The sequence below is a fragment of the Xyrauchen texanus genome, chromosome 25, assembly GCF_025860055.1.
Source record: "Xyrauchen texanus isolate HMW12.3.18 chromosome 25, RBS_HiC_50CHRs, whole genome shotgun sequence".
NCBI classification, from domain to species: Eukaryota; Metazoa; Chordata; class Actinopteri; order Cypriniformes; family Catostomidae; genus Xyrauchen; species Xyrauchen texanus.
In genome coordinates this window covers 2,750,237-2,768,814 of record NC_068300.1, presented here as the reverse complement: position 1 = coordinate 2,768,814, position 18,578 = coordinate 2,750,237, and the positions used below count along the sequence as shown (strand labels likewise).

Genomic DNA, 18,578 nt, shown 5'->3' with positions numbered 1-18,578 from the left:
TGTAAATGAGGAATTGTCAAACCAAACAAAAGTAAAATATGGAGTGCCACAGGGATCAGTTTTAGGGCCTCTGCTTTTCTCCATGTATATGCTTCCCCTGGGAGATATTATCAGGAATCGTGGAATAAGTTTCCACTGCTATGCTGACTTTATATTTCTTCAAAACCTGATGAGATTTCACAATTCTCAAAATTAGCAGAGTGTATTAATGAAATAAAAGATTGGATGGCCAGAAATTTCCTTCTACTCAATTCTGACAAAACAGAGGTTCTAATTATTGGACCAAAAAACTCTAAAAATAAGCCACTAAAATATAATATGACTCTAGATGGATGTACTGTTACATCATCTTCAACAGCGAAGAACTTAGGTGTTATATTTGATACCAATCTGTCCTTTGAAAATCAAATTACAAATGTTTGTAGAACAGCATTCTTCCACCTAAGAAATATTGCTAAATTAAGGCATATGCTCTCGGTTGCTGATGCCGAAAAACTAATTCATGCGTTCATGACCTCAAGACTAGATTATTGTAATGCATTACTGGGAGGATGTCCAGCAAGATCAATAAATAAACTTCAATTGGTTCAAAATGCAGCAGCCAGAGTGCTGACGAGAACCAAGAAATATGATCATATTAGCCCCATTTTATCATCGTTACATTGGCTACCAGTTAAATTCCGTATTGATTTTAAAATTCTGTTAACTACGTACAAAACTTTCAATGGTCTAGCTCCGCAGTACTTAAGTGATCTTCTACCACGCTATATTCCAACACGTTCATTAAGATCGCAAAATTCTGGCCTATTAATAGTTCCTAGAATATCAAAATCCACTAAAGGAGGAAGATCCTTTTCAAATTTGGCTCCTAAACTATGGAATAGTCTCCCAAACACTGTTCGAGATGCAGACACACTCTCTCAATTTAAGTCTAGACTAAAGACTCATCTATTTAGCCAGGCATACACCTAATTTATCCTCCAACCCACAATTAGGCTGCTTTAGTTGGGTCTGCCGGAACCAGAAACCAGAAACATTGAGCATGATCTCTAACTCTGCAATAAATTAAATGGCATCTACGCTTACATCTTTTTATTTGTTTCCCTGTCTCAACCTTGGGACTCCTATCCTGAGGTCACCAGAACCGGCTGGATCCAGCACCATTCCTGCTTCATGTTGGACTCCACTGCTACATGTCGCAGAATGATGATGACTAAATGCAGCCGGTGCCAGCCAAACATCACTTCAATCTATTATGACGGACTTCAGAGGATGAAATGATGCCAACTCCAACCTGCATCACCTCGGTCTATTTATGGACTACGATCTTGAAATGAAATGCTTTGACTAACTATTTCATTTCATTGACTAACTATTGCCAACAAAAGCCTTCATCAGCCAATTAACAAGGACAATTGCATCTATGTGAACTTCTGCAATTAATCAAGATGGACTTCAAAGACTTTGATCATTAATCTTAAGGTTCAAACACAATCGATGTTTAATCACTGACCCTTAACACTTAGTTTAATAATTTTAAACCATGATTTTACCTATACATAATTAATGTTAGCCAGAGGGGAACTGGCCCCCACAGTGAGTCTGGTTTCTCCCAAGGTTATGTTTCTCCATTAATCTACATCTTATGGAGTTTTGTGTTCCTTGCCACAGTCGCCTACAGCTTGCTCACTGGGGTTATTAATACAATTATCATTTAATTATTTTTAAACACTATTAAAAATCGTATTTTATCTAAATTACACAATGATGATTAATCGACTTTATAGACATTACAGTTTTATCGTCTGTTAATGCTGATATTCTGTAAAGCTGCTTTGAAACGATGTGTGTTGTGAAAGGCGCTATACAAATAAAATTGACTTGACTTGAATCAGCCCAGAACTACACAGGAGGATCTTGTCAATGATCTCAAGGCAGCTGGGACCATAGTCACCAAGAAAACAATTGGTAACAAACTATGCCGTGAAGGACTGAAATCCTGCAGCGCCCGCAAGGTCCCCCTGCTCAAGAAAGCACATGTACATGCCCGTGTGAAGTTTGCCAATGAACATCTGAATGATTCAGAGGAGAACTAGGTGAAAGTGTTGTGGTCAAATGAGACCAAAATTGAGCTCTTTGGCATCAACTCAACTTGTGCTTTGGGGGTGTTTTTCTGCTAAGGGGACAGGACCGTCAAATCTTGGGTGAGAACCTCCTTCCTTTAGCCAGTGCATTGAAAATGGGTCGTGGATGGGTATTCCAGCATGACAATGACCCAAAACACGGCCAAGGCAACAAAGGAGTGGCTCAAGAAGAAGCACATTAAGGTCCTGGAGTGGCCTAGCCAGTCTAGCCAATCGCATAGAAAATCTGTGGAGGGAGCTGAAGGTTCGAATTGCCAAACGTCAGCCTCGAAACCTTAATGACTTGGAGAAGATCTGCAAAGAGGAGTGGGACAAAATCCCCCCTGAGATGTGTGCAAACCTGGTGGAAAACTACAAGAAATATCTGGCCTCTGTGATTACCAACTAGGGTTTTGCCACCAAGTACTAAGTCAAGTTTTGCAGAGGGGTCAAATACTTATTTCCCTCATGAAAATGCAATTCAATTGATAACATTTTGGACATGCGTTTTTCTGGATTTATTTGTTGTTATTCAGTCTCTCACTGTTCAAATTAACCTACCATTAAAATTATAGACTGATAATTTGTTTGTCAGTGCGCAAACGTACAATATCAGCAGGGGATTTTCTTAGAGGATGCTACTCAATTTGGAAAAATTCCATCTTTGGGTTCATCTTTCCAACTATTTACATTTACATTTATGCATTTGGCAGACGCTTTTATCCAAAGCGACTTACAGTGCAGTTATTACAGGGACAATCCCCCCGGAGAAACCTGGAGTTAAGGGCCTTGCTCAAGGGCCCAACAGTGGCATCTTGGTGGTGCTGGGGCTTGAACCCCCGACCTTCTGGTCAGTAACCCTGAGCCTCAACCACTGAGCCACCACTGCCCCATTTACTTAATCTTGTTGGATCTGAAGATGATTTTTGCTCAGTGTGTCTTCTTGGGCAATTATATTTACATGTCTATGTAGATTACTTGCTGCCCTGAAACTTTTCCAACGTGAAGAGCAGTTGTAGTTGTTTTTCTCCTGTATGAATTCTCTCGTGCGTTTTTAGGTAGTCTGACTGAGTGAAACTCTTTTCACAGTGTGAACACTTGTAAGATTTCTCTCCAGTATGAATTCTCTCGTGTGTTTTTAGGTATTCTGACTGAGTGAAACTCTTCACTGTGAGAGCACTTGTAAGGTTTTTCTCCAGTATGAATTCTCTCGTGTGTTTTCAGGTTATACGACTTAGTGAAACCTTTTCCACATTGTGAGCACTTGTAAGGTTTTTCTCCAGTATGAATTCTCTCATGTGTTTTCAGGTTATATGACAGAGTGAAACTCTTTCCACAGTGTGAGCACTTGTAAGGTTTTTCTCCAGTATGAACTCTCTCGTGCTTTTTCAGGTATTGTGAAAGAGTGAAACTCTTTTCACAGTGTGAGCACTTGTAAGGTTTTTCTCCAGTATGAATTCGCTTGTGTGATTTCAGGTTCCGTGACTGAGTGAAACTCTTTTCACAATGTGAGCACTTGTAAGGATTTTCTCCAGTATGAATTCTCTCATGTGATTTCAAGTTCCGTGACTGAGTGAAACTCTTTTCACAATGTGAGCACTTGTAAGGTTTTTCTCCAGTATGAATTCTCTCATGTGATTTCAGGTTCTGTGACCGGGTGAAACTCTTTTCACAGTGTGAGCACTTGTAAGGATTTTCTCCAGCATGAATTCTCTTGTGCTTTTTCAGGTATTGTGACAGAGTGAAACTCTTTTCACAGTGTGAACACTTGTAAGGTTTTTCTCCAATATGAATTCTCTCATGTGATTTCAGGTTCCGTGACTGAGTGAAACTTTTTTCACAATGTGAGCACTTGTAAGGTTTTTCTCCAGTATGAATTCTCTCATGTGATTTCAGGTTCTGTGACCGAGTGAATCTCTTTTCACAGTGTGAGCACTTGTAAGGATTTTCTCCTGTATGAATTCTCTCATGCTTTTTCCTGTATTGTGACCGAGTGAAACTATTTTCACTGTGAGAGCACTTGTAAGGTTTTTCTCCAGTATGAATTCTCTCATGTTTTTTCAGGTTCCGTGACCGGGTGAATCTCTTTTCACAGTGTGAGCACTTGTAAGGATTTTCTCCAGTATGAATTCTCTCATGCTTTTTCCTGTATTGTGACCGAGTGAAACTCTTTTCACAGTGTGAGCACTTGTAAGGTTTCTCTCCAGTATGAATTCTCTCGTGTGTTTTCAGGTGATGTGACTGAGTGAAACTCTTTCCACAGTGTGAGCACTTGTAAGGTTTCTCTCCAGTATGAATTCTCTCGTGTGTTTTCAGGTTCTGTGACCGGGTGAAACTCTTTTCACAGTGTGAGCACTTGTAAGGTTTTTCTCCAGTATGGATTCTTTGGTGCGGTTTCATGCTGCCGGCTGTAGTAAAGATCTTCCCACATTCAAAGTACATATGAGCCCCCACACCGGTATGTATTTTCTGGTGCTTTTTCAAATAGGACAGGTGTGCAAAACGGTTTCCACAAAAAGAACACTTGTAAGGCTTCTCATCTGTGTGAGTTTTCAGATGTTTTCTTAGGCTTGAATTCAAAACAAATGTTTTACCACACTTATCACATTTAAATGGTCTCTCTCCAGAATGACAGCGGAGGTGACCTTTCAGACAAACTGTATATGCAAAACCTTTCCCACATTGATGGCACGTGTAAGGTTTCTCTCCAATATGAATTTTCATGTGTTTATTAAACCAGATTTTATTTGTGAAAATCTTTCCACACTGTGAGCAGGTGAAAGTATTTTTGGCTGTTTTTCTTTTATACTTTTCTGGTGATAAATTCTTGTTAGTCTTTGAGCTGCTCAAATATTTTTCTCCAGATATAAAATCATGATGTTTCTGACACTGACGTTTGTCCTCCACTTTATTCAGTTCTTGACATTTCTCTTTCGCTTCCATCAGATCTACAATAAACACAGTAAATAGACAAAAATCAATTCAAGAGGGAGAAATGTAACAACAAATTGAACATGAATTAAATGTCAGAACACAACAAATGTCCAGTATTAATTTGTGATGTTTGCTGGGCAAGAGGTTTTTATATACTCCATTTATTCTGCTTAATAACTGCATTTAATGATTATAGTCATCAAGGTTTGAAATTAACACCTGCCCACCCTAGAATCAGCAGTAGTGTGCATTTCTTTCCCTCCTACTAGAAACTTTGGCAGGTGACGTTTTCAGGGATTTCCAGCACATACACAGGTCTGTGTATATAACAGCATTTCTTGTGTCATTCAGAATCCAAGATTTCAAACAGTTACACACCATGTACATTATATTCGGTACCTGCAATTAAACATCTTCTGTCAATGTGCATACTTTGATGCATGTGTAGTGTGATACGTTGGTAAAGAGCCTCTGGCTTTCAATGCTTTATTTAGGTTCATTTATCATGGGTCACAAACTCTTTATTAGGCAACTAATCTATTTTAAGGCTATTCTATTTGTTAGGCTATTGTATTGATATTGGAAGTTTCATTCATCATGTTTCCACTGATATAAAATTTCACACCAATGTTTTCCCTTGTACAAAGTAAAACTGGTAACAGTGGCAGCCCTAATAATCATCCTTACTAAACTGCAGTAACACTAACTGGTAACTAGAATAGATTCTTATTAAATCTATTAGAGTGAATATACAGTATAAGTAATCATTTTTATACTTTATAAGTTGTAGTTAAATGTTTTTAAATGTGCTTAGGCTTTTAGTTCATTTTTTTTTTTAACAAGAAATACTAAAATTTATTTATTTGCCATTTCTTTTTTATTTTATATCTAAATGTAACCAGAGACATAAGGAGTAATCCATAGTCTCACCTATGGACAAGGCCGTCCACATGATCTAATAGAAAGCATGACACATCGGACCAGGCGACCTTCTTCCACTGTTTCAAGGTCCACTTCTGTGCAGCACCATATACAGCAGGGTGTGATGCACTGATATTGTGACACATTCCTCCTGTAACCATCATTCAAATGTTCTGTGACTTTTGTCAGTTCAGAACAGATGGGATAGCCTTCGTTGCCCTCGTGCATCGATGGTCCTTGGGTGCCCAACAGCCTTTCTCCGATTTGTGGTTTGTCCCTCCTCAGACCACTGTCAGTAGGTACTCACCACTGCTGACCAGGAGCACCCCACAAGTTGTTTCAGAGATGCTCTGACCCAGTCGTCTGACCATAACAATTCGGCCCTTGTCAAAGTCACTCACGTCTTTACTCCTGCCTAGTTCTCCTGCATTCAACATGTTCAAAACAAGAACTGAATGTTGCTTACCATTTAATCTACCCAAACCTTGACATGTGGCCTTGTTAGGAGATGAATAACGGTATTTCAAATCAAATCACTTTATTGTCACACTACCACGTACACAAGTGCAACAGTAGGTGAAATTCTTGTGTGCAGGTCCGAGCAACATAGCAGTCATGACAGTGACGAGACATATACCAATTACAATAAACAACATACGTACACAACACAATTTACATATCAAATGTACACATACTTACACAGCACAATAATTATATACAATGTACAGTAGACAATACACACAATATAGAATACACAATATACAATAAGAGTATATGAAATATATACAAGTAGTTGTATTGAGGAGAAAATGTTGATAGTCCAGTGTGAGATTATAGATGAATAAAGTGCAGTGCTAATTACTGATCCTGATAGATCAAGTGTTCAACAGTCTGATTGCTTGGGGGAAGAAGCTATCATGTAGTCGGCTGGTGCGGGTCCTGATGCTGCGATACCGCCTGCCTGATGGTAGCAGTGAGAACAGACCATGACTCGGGTGGCTGGAGTCTCTGATGATCCTCCGAGCTTTTTTCACACACCGCCTTGTATATATGTCCTGGAGGGAGGGAAGCTCACCTCCGATGATGTTTCTGGCAGTTCGCACCACCCTTTGCAGGGCTTTGCAGTTGTGGGCGGTGCTATTGCCATACCAGGCGGTGATGCAGCCACCTCTACAGTACTGGTGTAGAACCGTGTGAGGATGTGTTGGTTCATTCCAAACTTCCTCAGCCGTCTCAGGAAGAAGAGGCGCTGGTGAGCCTTCTTCACAAAGGCCTCAGTGAGGACGGACCATGTGAGTTCCTCAGTAATGTGGACACCGAGGAACTTGAAACTGCTGACTCTCTCTACCGGTGCTCCATTGATGGTGATGGGGCTGTGTTCTCTGTCTTTCTTCCTGAAGTCCACTACAAGCTCCTTGGTTTTACTGACGTTGAGGGAGAGGTTGTGCTCCTGACACCAGCATGTCAGAGTGTGCACCTCCTCTCTGTAGGCTCTTTCATCATTGTCAGTGATCAGACCTACCATCGTTGTATCGTCAGCAAACTTAATGATGGCATTGGAGCTATGTGTTGCCACACAGTCATGTGTGTACAGTGAATACAGGAGTGGGCTGAGAACACAGCCCTGCGGGGCTCCAGTGTTGAGGGTCAGTGATGAGGATGTGTTGCTGCCCATTCTAACCACCTGACATCTGCCTGACAGGAAATCCAGGATCCAGCTGCACAGCGAGCTGTTTAAGCCCAGAGCCCGGAGTTTCTCATCAAGCTTGGAGGGCACTATGGTGTTGAATGCTGAGCTGTAGTCTACAAACAACATTCTCACATATGTGTTCCTTTTTTCCAGATGGGAGACAGCAGTGTGTATTGTAGATGCAATGGCATCATCAGTGGAGCGGTTGTTGCGGTAGGCAAACTGCAATGGGTCCAAAGAGGTGGGCAGAACAGAGCAGATGTAATCTCTGATTAACCTCTCGAAGCATTTGCTGATGATGGGGGTCAGAGCAACAGGACGCCAGTCATTTAAACAAGTGATTGTGGCTTGCTTCGGTACAGGCACAATGGTTGATGTTTTGAAGCATGTGGGGACTACAGACAGGGAGAGGGACAGATTGAAAATGTCCGTAAAAATACCTGCCAGTTGATTCGCGCACGCTCTGATGACGCGGCCCGGAATGCCGTCTGGACCCGCAGCTTTACGGATATTCACCCGTCGGAAGGATCGGGTTACATCCACAACAGAGACGGAGAGTGAACCAACCTCTAAAACGTCAGCCGCGAATGCTCTCTCCGCGAGGGCGGTGTTGTTGTCCTCGAAACGAGCATAAAATGTATTAAGGGGGAGAGATGCAGCGGTGTTCATGGCGGAGTCTTTATTCCGTTTGTAGTCCGTGATGGTATTAATTCCCTGCCACATACTTCTGGAGTCAGTTGTGTTGAACTGACCTTCAAGTTTGTGCCTGTACTGGCATTTGGCTTCACTGATAGAGTTACGGAGGGCATAACTGGCTTGTTTACGCTCCTCCGCGTTAGAAGAATTAAAAGCGGAGGTCCGTGCAGTGAGTGCCGCGCGAACATCGCCGTTAACCCATGGTTTCTGGTTGGGGTATATCCGTATTTTTTTGGTCGGAACAACGTCCTCTACGCACTTCCTGATGAAACACGTTACGCTGTCAGCGTAAACCTCGATGTCGTCATCAGAGGCGGACCGGAACACCTCCCAGTCCGCGTGATCTAAACAGTCTTGTAGCGCAGAGTCTGATTGGTCCGACCAGCACTGGATCGTTCTGAGGGTGGGTGCTTCCCGTTTCAGTTTCTGCCTGTAAGTGGGCAAAAGCAGAACGGAAGCGTGGTCCGATTTGCCAAATGGGGGGCGGGGGAGGGATTTGTAGCCATCCCGGAAAGGAGAGTAACAATGGTCTAAAACCCGGTCCACACAGCAATCTCTCGTCTCTCGTTGGAAAGAGATCCACGCTCTCAGCTCGCAGAGCTTGTTGTCCAGAGACTGAACATTTGCCAGTAGTATACTGGGTAGCGGGGGTCGATTTGCATGACGTCTTACTCTGATGAGAACGGCGGCTCTTTTTCCCCTTTTCCTTCTGCGTTTACGCGGCCGAGCAGCCCAGACAAAGGGCTCCGCCGGCGTGTTTGTAAACAGCGGGTCGGCATTAAGGAATTTGAAGTCCGGTTTTCGATGTGTAATTGTAGAACCAATGTCCAAAAGCATTTGTCTGTCGTAAACAATAAGGCAGACAACATCCAAGACAAAAAACCAAAGAACTGTAAACAAAACAAACAATAAACCACAGTGTTGTAACGGAGCTCGCAACGCAGCAGCCATACTCGGCGCCATCTTGAGGCTGATTTATTTAAACTGTGAGTGGTCATAATGTTTTGGCTTATCGTTGTACATATCTGTTAACATCTCAGTAAATGTGGTTTAGTGTTTCATGACCCTTTAAATACAGGTTGTGTTCTTTACTATGGTGAGTCGCCACTTGATATCAATTGAAAAATCTGTCCAGTTGAGAACCACTGGCTTAGAAATCCAACTAACAATGTATGACGATAAAAGAATAATACAGTGTACTTATTCATTATTTGCAGCTTTCTTTTCTTAAGATGAGGAAAGCACAAATCATCACTTTTTCTTTTCTTTGTTCCCCACTGCTACACTGCAGATCCAAATACGTGCAGCACCGCTGGTAAAAAGCAGTGCAAAAAAACACTGTAGTACTTGCACCTTTTTAAACTGAGCACTTAAACAAAAATAAAAACAACAGGGAACTGTTTTGAATATAAATGAATTGTAAAATGACAGTTGATTGACATGAAAATATAAATTATTAAAGGAAGAAACATACCTGAAGAAACATAATCATCTTCATCTCCCTGTTGTTCCTCTACTGTGTTCTCTTCTTTTATCTCCTCCAGCTCCACTTCGATCTTCACTGGTATCTGCAGCATCTGCTGTTCTCCAGCATTACAGACATAAGTCAGAGACTCTGTGGAGGTTTGATCATCACAATCATCTTCATTACTCTGTTGTTCCTCTACTTTTATCTCCTCCTGTTTTACTTCGATCTTCACTGGTATCTGCAGCATCTGCTGTTCTCCAGCATTACAGACAGAAGTCAGAGACTCTGTGGAGATTTCATCATCATCATCATTAATCTGTTTTTCCTCTACTTTGATTTCTCCTCTCATCTTCATCAGGTTCCTGCAGTCCAGCAGCTTCACTGAACACATCTTCACTGGTATCTGCAGCATCTGCTGTTCTCCAGCATTACAGACAGAAGTCAGAGACTCTGTGGAGGTTTGATCATCACCATCATCTTCATTACTCTGTTGTTCCTCTACTTTTATCTCCTCCTGTTTTACTTCGATCTTCACTGGTATCTGCAGCATCTGCTGTTCTCCAGCGTTACAGACAGAAGTCAGAGACTCTGTGGAGGTTTGATCACCCTGATTACCATCAGTAGAACAGAGTAAAGTGAGCTGTGAGTCCTGTGTGTCTCTGGATCTCTGTTCAGAGAGTTTGTCCAGCAGTCGCTGTGGTGTGGACTGATCTCTGCCGCTCCACACTGAATCCTGACATTCTGTGGAGGTCCCATCAGTCACACACACTGAAGATTGACAGGAAACCTTCTCCAGCTCCTGACAAACACAATCACATCTGTACTGTTCATCATATCACATAATTTGAAAGCTTACAATCTCAACTTTAAGGATGAAATGAATGTTTAACCTGTAACCTGTCGTCTCTCTCCATCAGTTTTGTCTTCAGTGACGTCACCTCTTTCGTCAGCTGAGAGATTTCTGAGATGAAATCATCAATATCCAGCATGGACAGATCAGTTCCTACTGATTTACTGTAGATCACATCCACCTGCTCTCATGATGAACATCTAAACACAAAAAACATCAACATTATAATGGACTGACATTCATCACTCAAAAACATTATTATAGGATTATAAACAGCTCTGTTAAATAACTTTGTTTCTCATGTGATAGCCTATAAATATAAAGGTGTACGTGGAGTTTGGATTCATTCTCCTGACATCAGGAATATTATAAATTATAACAGGCTTTATTTAACATATAACATCTTTGAACTACCTGATTTAATTTAATACCCGATCCTTCTAAAAGCTTCAGTATCGGATCAGTGCATCCCTACCTTTAAGCAGCTAGAAACATTTCAAAAAATTATGTCAAGCCTTTAGACAATTAGCTTCTAATAGGAGTTGTACTGAATTGGAGGTGTACCTGTGTATTTACTTTAAGGCCTACCTTCAAAGTCAGTGCCTCTTTGCTTGACATCATGGGAAAATCTAAAGAAATTAGCCAAGACTGGTTCATCCTTGGGAGCAATTTCCAAACACATAAAGGTACCACGTTCATCTGTATAAACAATACTACGCAAGTATAAACAGAATGGGACCACGCAGCCATCATAACGCTCAGGAAGGAGACGCATTCTGTCTCATAGAGATGAACATAGTTTGGTGCAATTAGTATATATATAATATATCCCAGAACAACAGCAAAGGACCTTGTGAAGACGCTGGAGGAAACAGGTAGACAAGTATCTATATCCACAGTAAAACGAGACCTATATCAATATAACCTGAAAGGCTGCTCAGCCAGGAAGAATCCCCTGCTCCAAAATCGCCATAAAAAAGCCAGACTACAGTTTGCAAGTGCACATGGGGACAAAGATCTTGAAATGTACTCTGATCTGATGAAACAGAAATGTAACTGTTTGGTCAAAATGATCATTGTTATGTTTGGAGGAAAAAGGGCGAGACTTGCGAGCCGAAGAACAACATCCCAACTGTGAAGCATAGGGGTGGCAGCATCATGTTGTGGTGTGCTTTGCTGAAGGAGGGACTGGTGCACTTCACAAAATAGATGGCATCATGAGGAAGGAAAATTATGTGGATATATTGAAGCAATATCTCAAGACATCAGCCAGGAAGTTAAAGCTCGGTCAAATAGACAATGATCCCAAATAAACCTCCAAAAAGCGTATGTGAGCAAGGAAGCCTACAAACCCGACTCAGTTACACCAGTTCTGTCTGGAGGAATGAACAACAATTCCAGCAACTTATTGCGAGAAGCTTATGGAAGGATACCCAAAATATCTGACCCAAGTTAAACAATTTACATTTACATTTATGCATTTGGCAGACGCTTTTATCCAAAGCGACTTACAGGGCACTTATTACAAGGACAATCAAGGGAGTTTAAATGTATTTGACTAAGGTGTATGTAAACTTTTAACTTCAACTGAACATACTTGAAAGACTATTTATTATACGTGAAGCATTACTCGCACTGTTATGGATTGGTCTTAATGGCATACCTGCATGGATCCGATACTGCAAACATATCCACGTCATGACACTTCCAGGAGTGCCAACACAAATATCTCGTATCATGCACCTGTTATCGATAAGTGCATGGAGAACAAATAAAAGGCCACTCTTTGCAATTAATTTAATTGCTGCAACTATCCGTACATTTATTAAAGTTGCCTTTCCTCACCATTCAAAATAATAGACGGCAGTCATTGAATTAGCCCACAAAACAATATTTTTGTAAACAAATATGTTTTAAATTAAAAATAAATACACAATACTAGGAGAAAAACAGCAGGAACACTAACAGCCCAATTCTATAAAAACTCTATAATTTAACACATTGGAACATTAAAATTACATTTTTAAATTATGTTCAAGTGTGAAATGCTGATATAGTTTTATTATCTTCCGTCATGTCCACTGATAAAGTTAGTAACGTTTTCTGCATTAAAACATTTTTCACTCTCTCTCTGTCCTGACATTGATCAAGTTTTGTGTTATATTTACCATGATTTTACTACAGTATCCATATTTTAACAGTGATAATCAAAGTGATAACATAGTAACAATACAGGAAAATGAAAACTGTGGTTAATTTTGTGTTAATATGGTTTTACCATAAATATCATAGTTTAACTGGTTACTGTAGTAGTTTAATCATGGTATTTTAAGTAAAAACACACGGAAGCCAAAAAACATACAATAAAAAAATCGTGGCTTTACTTTTATTTATAGTAGTTACAATGACAGTGTGATGTTTTTGGTCTGAAACATGGTTTTACTATAGCAATATTGAGGTAAACATGACTGAGGTAGGACATGTTTGTTTTAGTTTTTTGTGTCTAAAACCATGTTTTAATATAGATTATTCATGGTTAATCTTGTGATTACTTTGGTTAGATTGTATACAATCGTTAAATTACCTCAGAAATCACAGTTAAACTACAGTTATTGTAGTAAAACCATAATAATCACAAATTTATGTTTTTTAACCACATTGTCCGTTTTCCTGTAGTATTATAATTTCACTACGAATATCATGGTTAAATATGGTTACTGTAGTAAAATCATGGTAAATTTATAGCGAGGGAAAGTAAAACAATTTTAGAAAACAAATTCTCCCTGAAGGGGCTCCGAAGTTTTTTGTTTGTTTCTCCTGAAACTGAATATTTTAAAGAGTCCGTCACAAAACCGCCACAAACGACGATAATAATCTTGTATTACGATCATTAAAACGCCAAAGAGAGAAAAACAACATGCACAGAAAAACACAAACATAAACTCACAAATGAATATAAACACATTCAAACACTTACACATAAGTTCTTCTTCTTCTCTTCTTCTTGTGTTTAATGGCGCTTTTGCGTCTCCTGCTGGACTGGAGTGTGGACGCACTCAAGTTTCACTGGCTGTAGCGTGCTGAACGGGGCGGGGCTACACGTGTCGCTCCGCCCATATCTTACTCTCATTGGCTCTGTCATCTTTTATAGATGTACGTGATAGGAAATGCGTTTTAAAATAGTTCATCTTGATTATTTTGATTATAGTGCTGTTGCTCATAAGTGATATGAAATTGTGTTTTACCTCACAGTTCTTTGCAAACAGATGTATTAGGAGTCAGACTGAACATGCATCATGTTGTTGTATTAGTCTTGTTGAAAACATGAGCTAAGGGCAAAATTATGAATCCTACTATGGTGAAGATACAACTCTAATATTAATGCGGTCATAGTCAGTGTTCAAATTATTTAGCAAGATCATTTAGATTTTTGAGCTACATCTCCTAAGTAATATGAATTTGTGTTGTCACATGAAATGATGAACAAAAGTTTTGATGTGTCTGCTTTCATTAAAATCTGTGATTCAAAAAGTTGCAATTTCACAAAGCCTTCATTATAACGCATGGTTACAGAAATTAATTAAATAAATAAAAAATATCTTTTATATATAATCGCCATAGAGTGAAAAAGAAAAAAGTTTATTAGATTTGTTGTAATATAAACATTTTAATATATATGACACACACACACGCACAATTGTTATTGCATTGTTATTAGTTCTGATGCAAATGCACTCGACATATGGGTTATGAAAACCAACAGCATCATCTACAGGAGTAAATGAACAGTAAATTACATTATAATTCACACAAAATGTTTAAAGACATAATGATTCTTAATACAAATGTATTTTCAGATATTGTAATATTGGGGGACAGAATACAAATACACATGTTGTTCATTAATTAATTCATGCATAAAGCAAATGCTTGTATGCAGTTGGCAATTATCGAAAATCCGAGAGCAGATGTGCATGCACTTTTACTCTCCCAGTTTCTGCAATAACAGCTCATCATGAGTGATTATTTTGCATAATTATTAATAGATTATTCTTTATTATTGCTTTCGCTCATGTTCTACATTGATTCATATTCATACGTCAAACATGCTTCATACATGCTTCGTACATGCTTAATATTGGGGGACAGAATACAAATACAAATGTTGTTCGTTCATTCATGCATGTATTCAACAGGCAAGTCTCGAAAAATCCGAGAATAGACGAGCATGCACTTTTACTCTCCCGGTTTCTGCCATAACAGCTCATCATGAGTGATTATTTTGCACAATTATTAATGGATTCATTCATTAACCAAGTTTGATTTTTGAATGCCGTCCTTATCTGCTCTATTTATAACGCTGCATTTTAGGAATTTAATCATTTTAATTTTCCCCCTTAACAATAGTAAACAAGAGGCTGATACATTTTTATTGAACAAAACACACAAATTAACAAGACATATCAGCTTATACAAAGAGAGCAATGACACACACACACACACACACACACACACGAAGGGAAAAAAACAAACAAAAAAAGAAAACAAAATATATAGATGTATATAGTAGTGTATACAGGTACAGTGATAAGTTTAAGGAATAGGTTAATTTAGTGTCATATAATAGTAATCATTACTATTATTTACAATTTTCTGGTGATTTTGTGGGGAGAGAAAAAATATATAGATATAAACTCACTCAGTGATATCAAGACAATTTGAAACAATCATAGTAAAAATAATAATAGTTGTAGTAGTAGTGATAATGATAATAACAATAATAGTAGTAGTAGTTATAATAATAATATAATCTCAATTTTATAAGATTTTAGACCAGAAAATAAAATGATTGCAGATATACACAATTCTCTAGGTCGGGGAGCCACTCCACTACCGCCGGCGAGTACACCCAACAGTTGTTTCTTCTCCGGACTAGAGTATAAAAACCTCTCAAGCTCCATCAGGTTGGATGGGGAGCGTCGGTGCACAGCCATTTTCAGATCTCTCTAGAGATGTTCAATCGGGTTCAAGTCTGGGCTCTGGTTGGGCCACTTGAGGACAATCACAGAGTTGTCCCGTAGCCACTGCTTTGTTATCTTGGCTGTGTGCTTAGGGTCGTTGTCCTGTTGGAAGATGAACCTTTGCCCCAGTCTGAGGTCCAGAGTGCTCTGGAGCAGGTTTTCATCAAGGATGTCTCTGTACATTGCTGCATTCATCTTTCCCTCGATCCTGACTAGTCTCACAGTTCCTGCCACTGAAAAACATCCCCACAGCACGATGCTGCCACCACCATGCTTCACTGTAGGGATGGTATTGGCCAGGTGATGAGCGGTGCCTGGTTTCCTCCAGACATGATGCTTGCCATTCATCAGACCAGAGAATTTTGTTTCTCATTGTCTGAGAGTCCTTCAGGTGCCTTTTGGCAAACTGCAGATGGGCTGTCATGTGCCTTTTACTGATGAGTGGCTTCCATCTGGCCACTCTACCATACAGGCCTGATGCATGTTAGCTCGTAACATTGCCTATTTAAAATACCTTTATCTCGCTGTTTTTCTCTTCCTCTGTTTTCTACTTTTTCCTTTTCTCTGCACCAGAGGATATGTCCTTTATTGTGACATTGCTGTTTTGCTGTCTGAATGTGCTTGCATCCTGCAGCCCGTTAACATAATATTGCGTTTTTGTATAATTACCATTGTCCATTGACATATTATATCAAGCTGTCATTTCATGTGCTCTTGGGGGCCCCCTGGTGGCCACGGGGGCCCTAAGCAGCCGCTTAGATCGCTTATGCCTTGGGCCTGCTCTGATAATAAGTAACAAGCTTATAACATGAACAAGAAGGCATAGAGTAACCCAAATGGGGACCAGCAAGTTAAACTCACCTGCCAATTTTAGCCACTCATTTAAGATTTATCATAAACATGAATTACCTTTGCTAAATCCCCAGGAACACCGGAATATTAAAGTAACAAGCCTATAACTACTGTCTTATCAATTCTAGCTTCACCATACACTCAAACTGTGAGGTTTCTCTGCTTTCCTCATGGACCTGTAGCACAATGCCCTGACAGTGACTTCACCTGTGCCCTGATCTTTATTAGAATCTGAGAGGAGAGCAAGTTAATACAATTGATATTACAAATATCAAAAAATTAACAAACAGTCTGCTTTAAAACTAAGAAAAAACAAGCTTCTATACTAAAGTTACATTAAAAATGAACACGTGGCGAACTAGCTAAGCCCTGCCGGCACACCACATTAGATTAAAATACTTACCCTTGTAGTTGTGCAGATAACTCGATATGTAGCGTTTAAAGCCCTTGTCCCTCTTTCTTGTCGGAGCAGGGGACCAGGCATCAAGAATCTGAAAAGCTGATGCTTATCTTCGGAAGATCCTGGAGACATTGAGTAAAAACTGACATTTTGGGCGACGCGCAAGTAAACCGGAAAAAGATATGCCAACTGCTGGCGACAGCGGAAGTTCGTCACTACGCTTGTGCACGTAGGCTAATCAGTACTTCACAGTTCACAGTCTTTGTAATGTGTTTTAGCAATACATTTTTAACATTTTTAATGTGTTTAGATTTTTTTTTATTGCCTTTACAGGGACTTTAACACTTTCTTAAACATTTGTACAGGTCATAATTGCAAATGAATCCCTTATAAATAACTAAAAAATCAAGGTTGGAAAAAATGTAAAGACAAACGAAATTTCTGCGCAACTGTGAAACCAGAGGATAATTTAGCTTTTTCATTGAGTTTATCCTTCACGTCAAAACAGGGATTTTCATGTTTATGATAGATATTACCATGGTTGCAAATTAATAAAAAAAATATAAAGTATACCCAAGATTTTGGCCATGTTGCAGATGTCTTTCACTGTTCTCTGATAGTCAGGCATTGGTGAAAAGTCTAACTTCATCAATTTATTCTGCTAAATTGTTCATACCATGAATTAAATATCTATTTTAAAACCTAATCAGAATCAGAAAGATATTTATTGCCAAGTAAGTTTTACAAAAGGAATTATTTTTGGTTTATTGGTGCATGTCTCAAATATGCATCAATAAAAGAAATGTAAACAATTTTCACCTAAGTGCATAAAATAATTCAATGTATTTTACATATATTACTGTATAATCGCTTCAGAGTTTACAAGTAATTTAAATGTCATTTCCTAAACCTTACCTTATCATGGAATCAAGAGTCAAGAATCTGTTATAAACCCTAATGGCTTTGGAGCAAAAAAATAATAATAGCCAACATGGCTGGTTGATTTTGAGAGTAGAAATCCTTGTATTTCAAAGCGGCTTGCCGCCAACCGGCCACGATCCATTAGATGGAGGCAACAGCCAGAGAAAATGAAGCAGTCGGCCCGCCAGCTGTTCGCCGGCGGCATCTCGTAAGAAATGTGAGTGATGAATTCGGCAGCAAACATTTCATCCCCGCCAGTGCGTCCCGCACCTATAGCCGACAGCTTAGGGTCGGTGGCAAAAAGAAGCTGTGCGGATATTTTCTGCTATCTGGGAAGGTACAATGATCACACTCATGCTCTCAAGAGAGCAGCTCGGAAAATGGAGCACAAGTGGAAGAATACAAAATAAGAGGTATTTTGTGGTGCATGAAAGGATAGTGTCTGTAGCTACAGACAGGCACTAAAAGCTGCCAGGTCAGCATATTTTAGCAAACTCATAGAAAATAACCACAACAATCCTAGATGTTTATTCAGTACTGTGGCTAAATTGGCTAGGAATAAGTCCTCAACTGAACCAGATATTCTGGCACAGCACAAGAGTAATGACTTCATGAATTTCTTTACTTATAAAATTTTTATAATCAGACAGAAAATTGGAATTATGCAATCTTTCACAGTACCTCAAAAAATAATTTTGTGTC

General features: G+C 39.4%; 1 protein-coding gene across 1 annotated transcript in view; it reads right to left on the bottom strand.

Moving 5' to 3' along the window:
• Positions 1-3,097: 3,097 nt before the first annotated feature.
• Positions 3,098-18,578, bottom strand: part of LOC127618927 (zinc finger protein 271-like) — a 101,168-nt gene continuing 85,687 nt past the window's right edge. Inside the window, 2 exon segments of the mRNA XM_052091631.1 lie at positions 3,098-3,290; positions 3,292-4,429. Coding sequence (XP_051947591.1) covers positions 3,098-3,290; positions 3,292-4,429 — 1,331 coding nt within the window.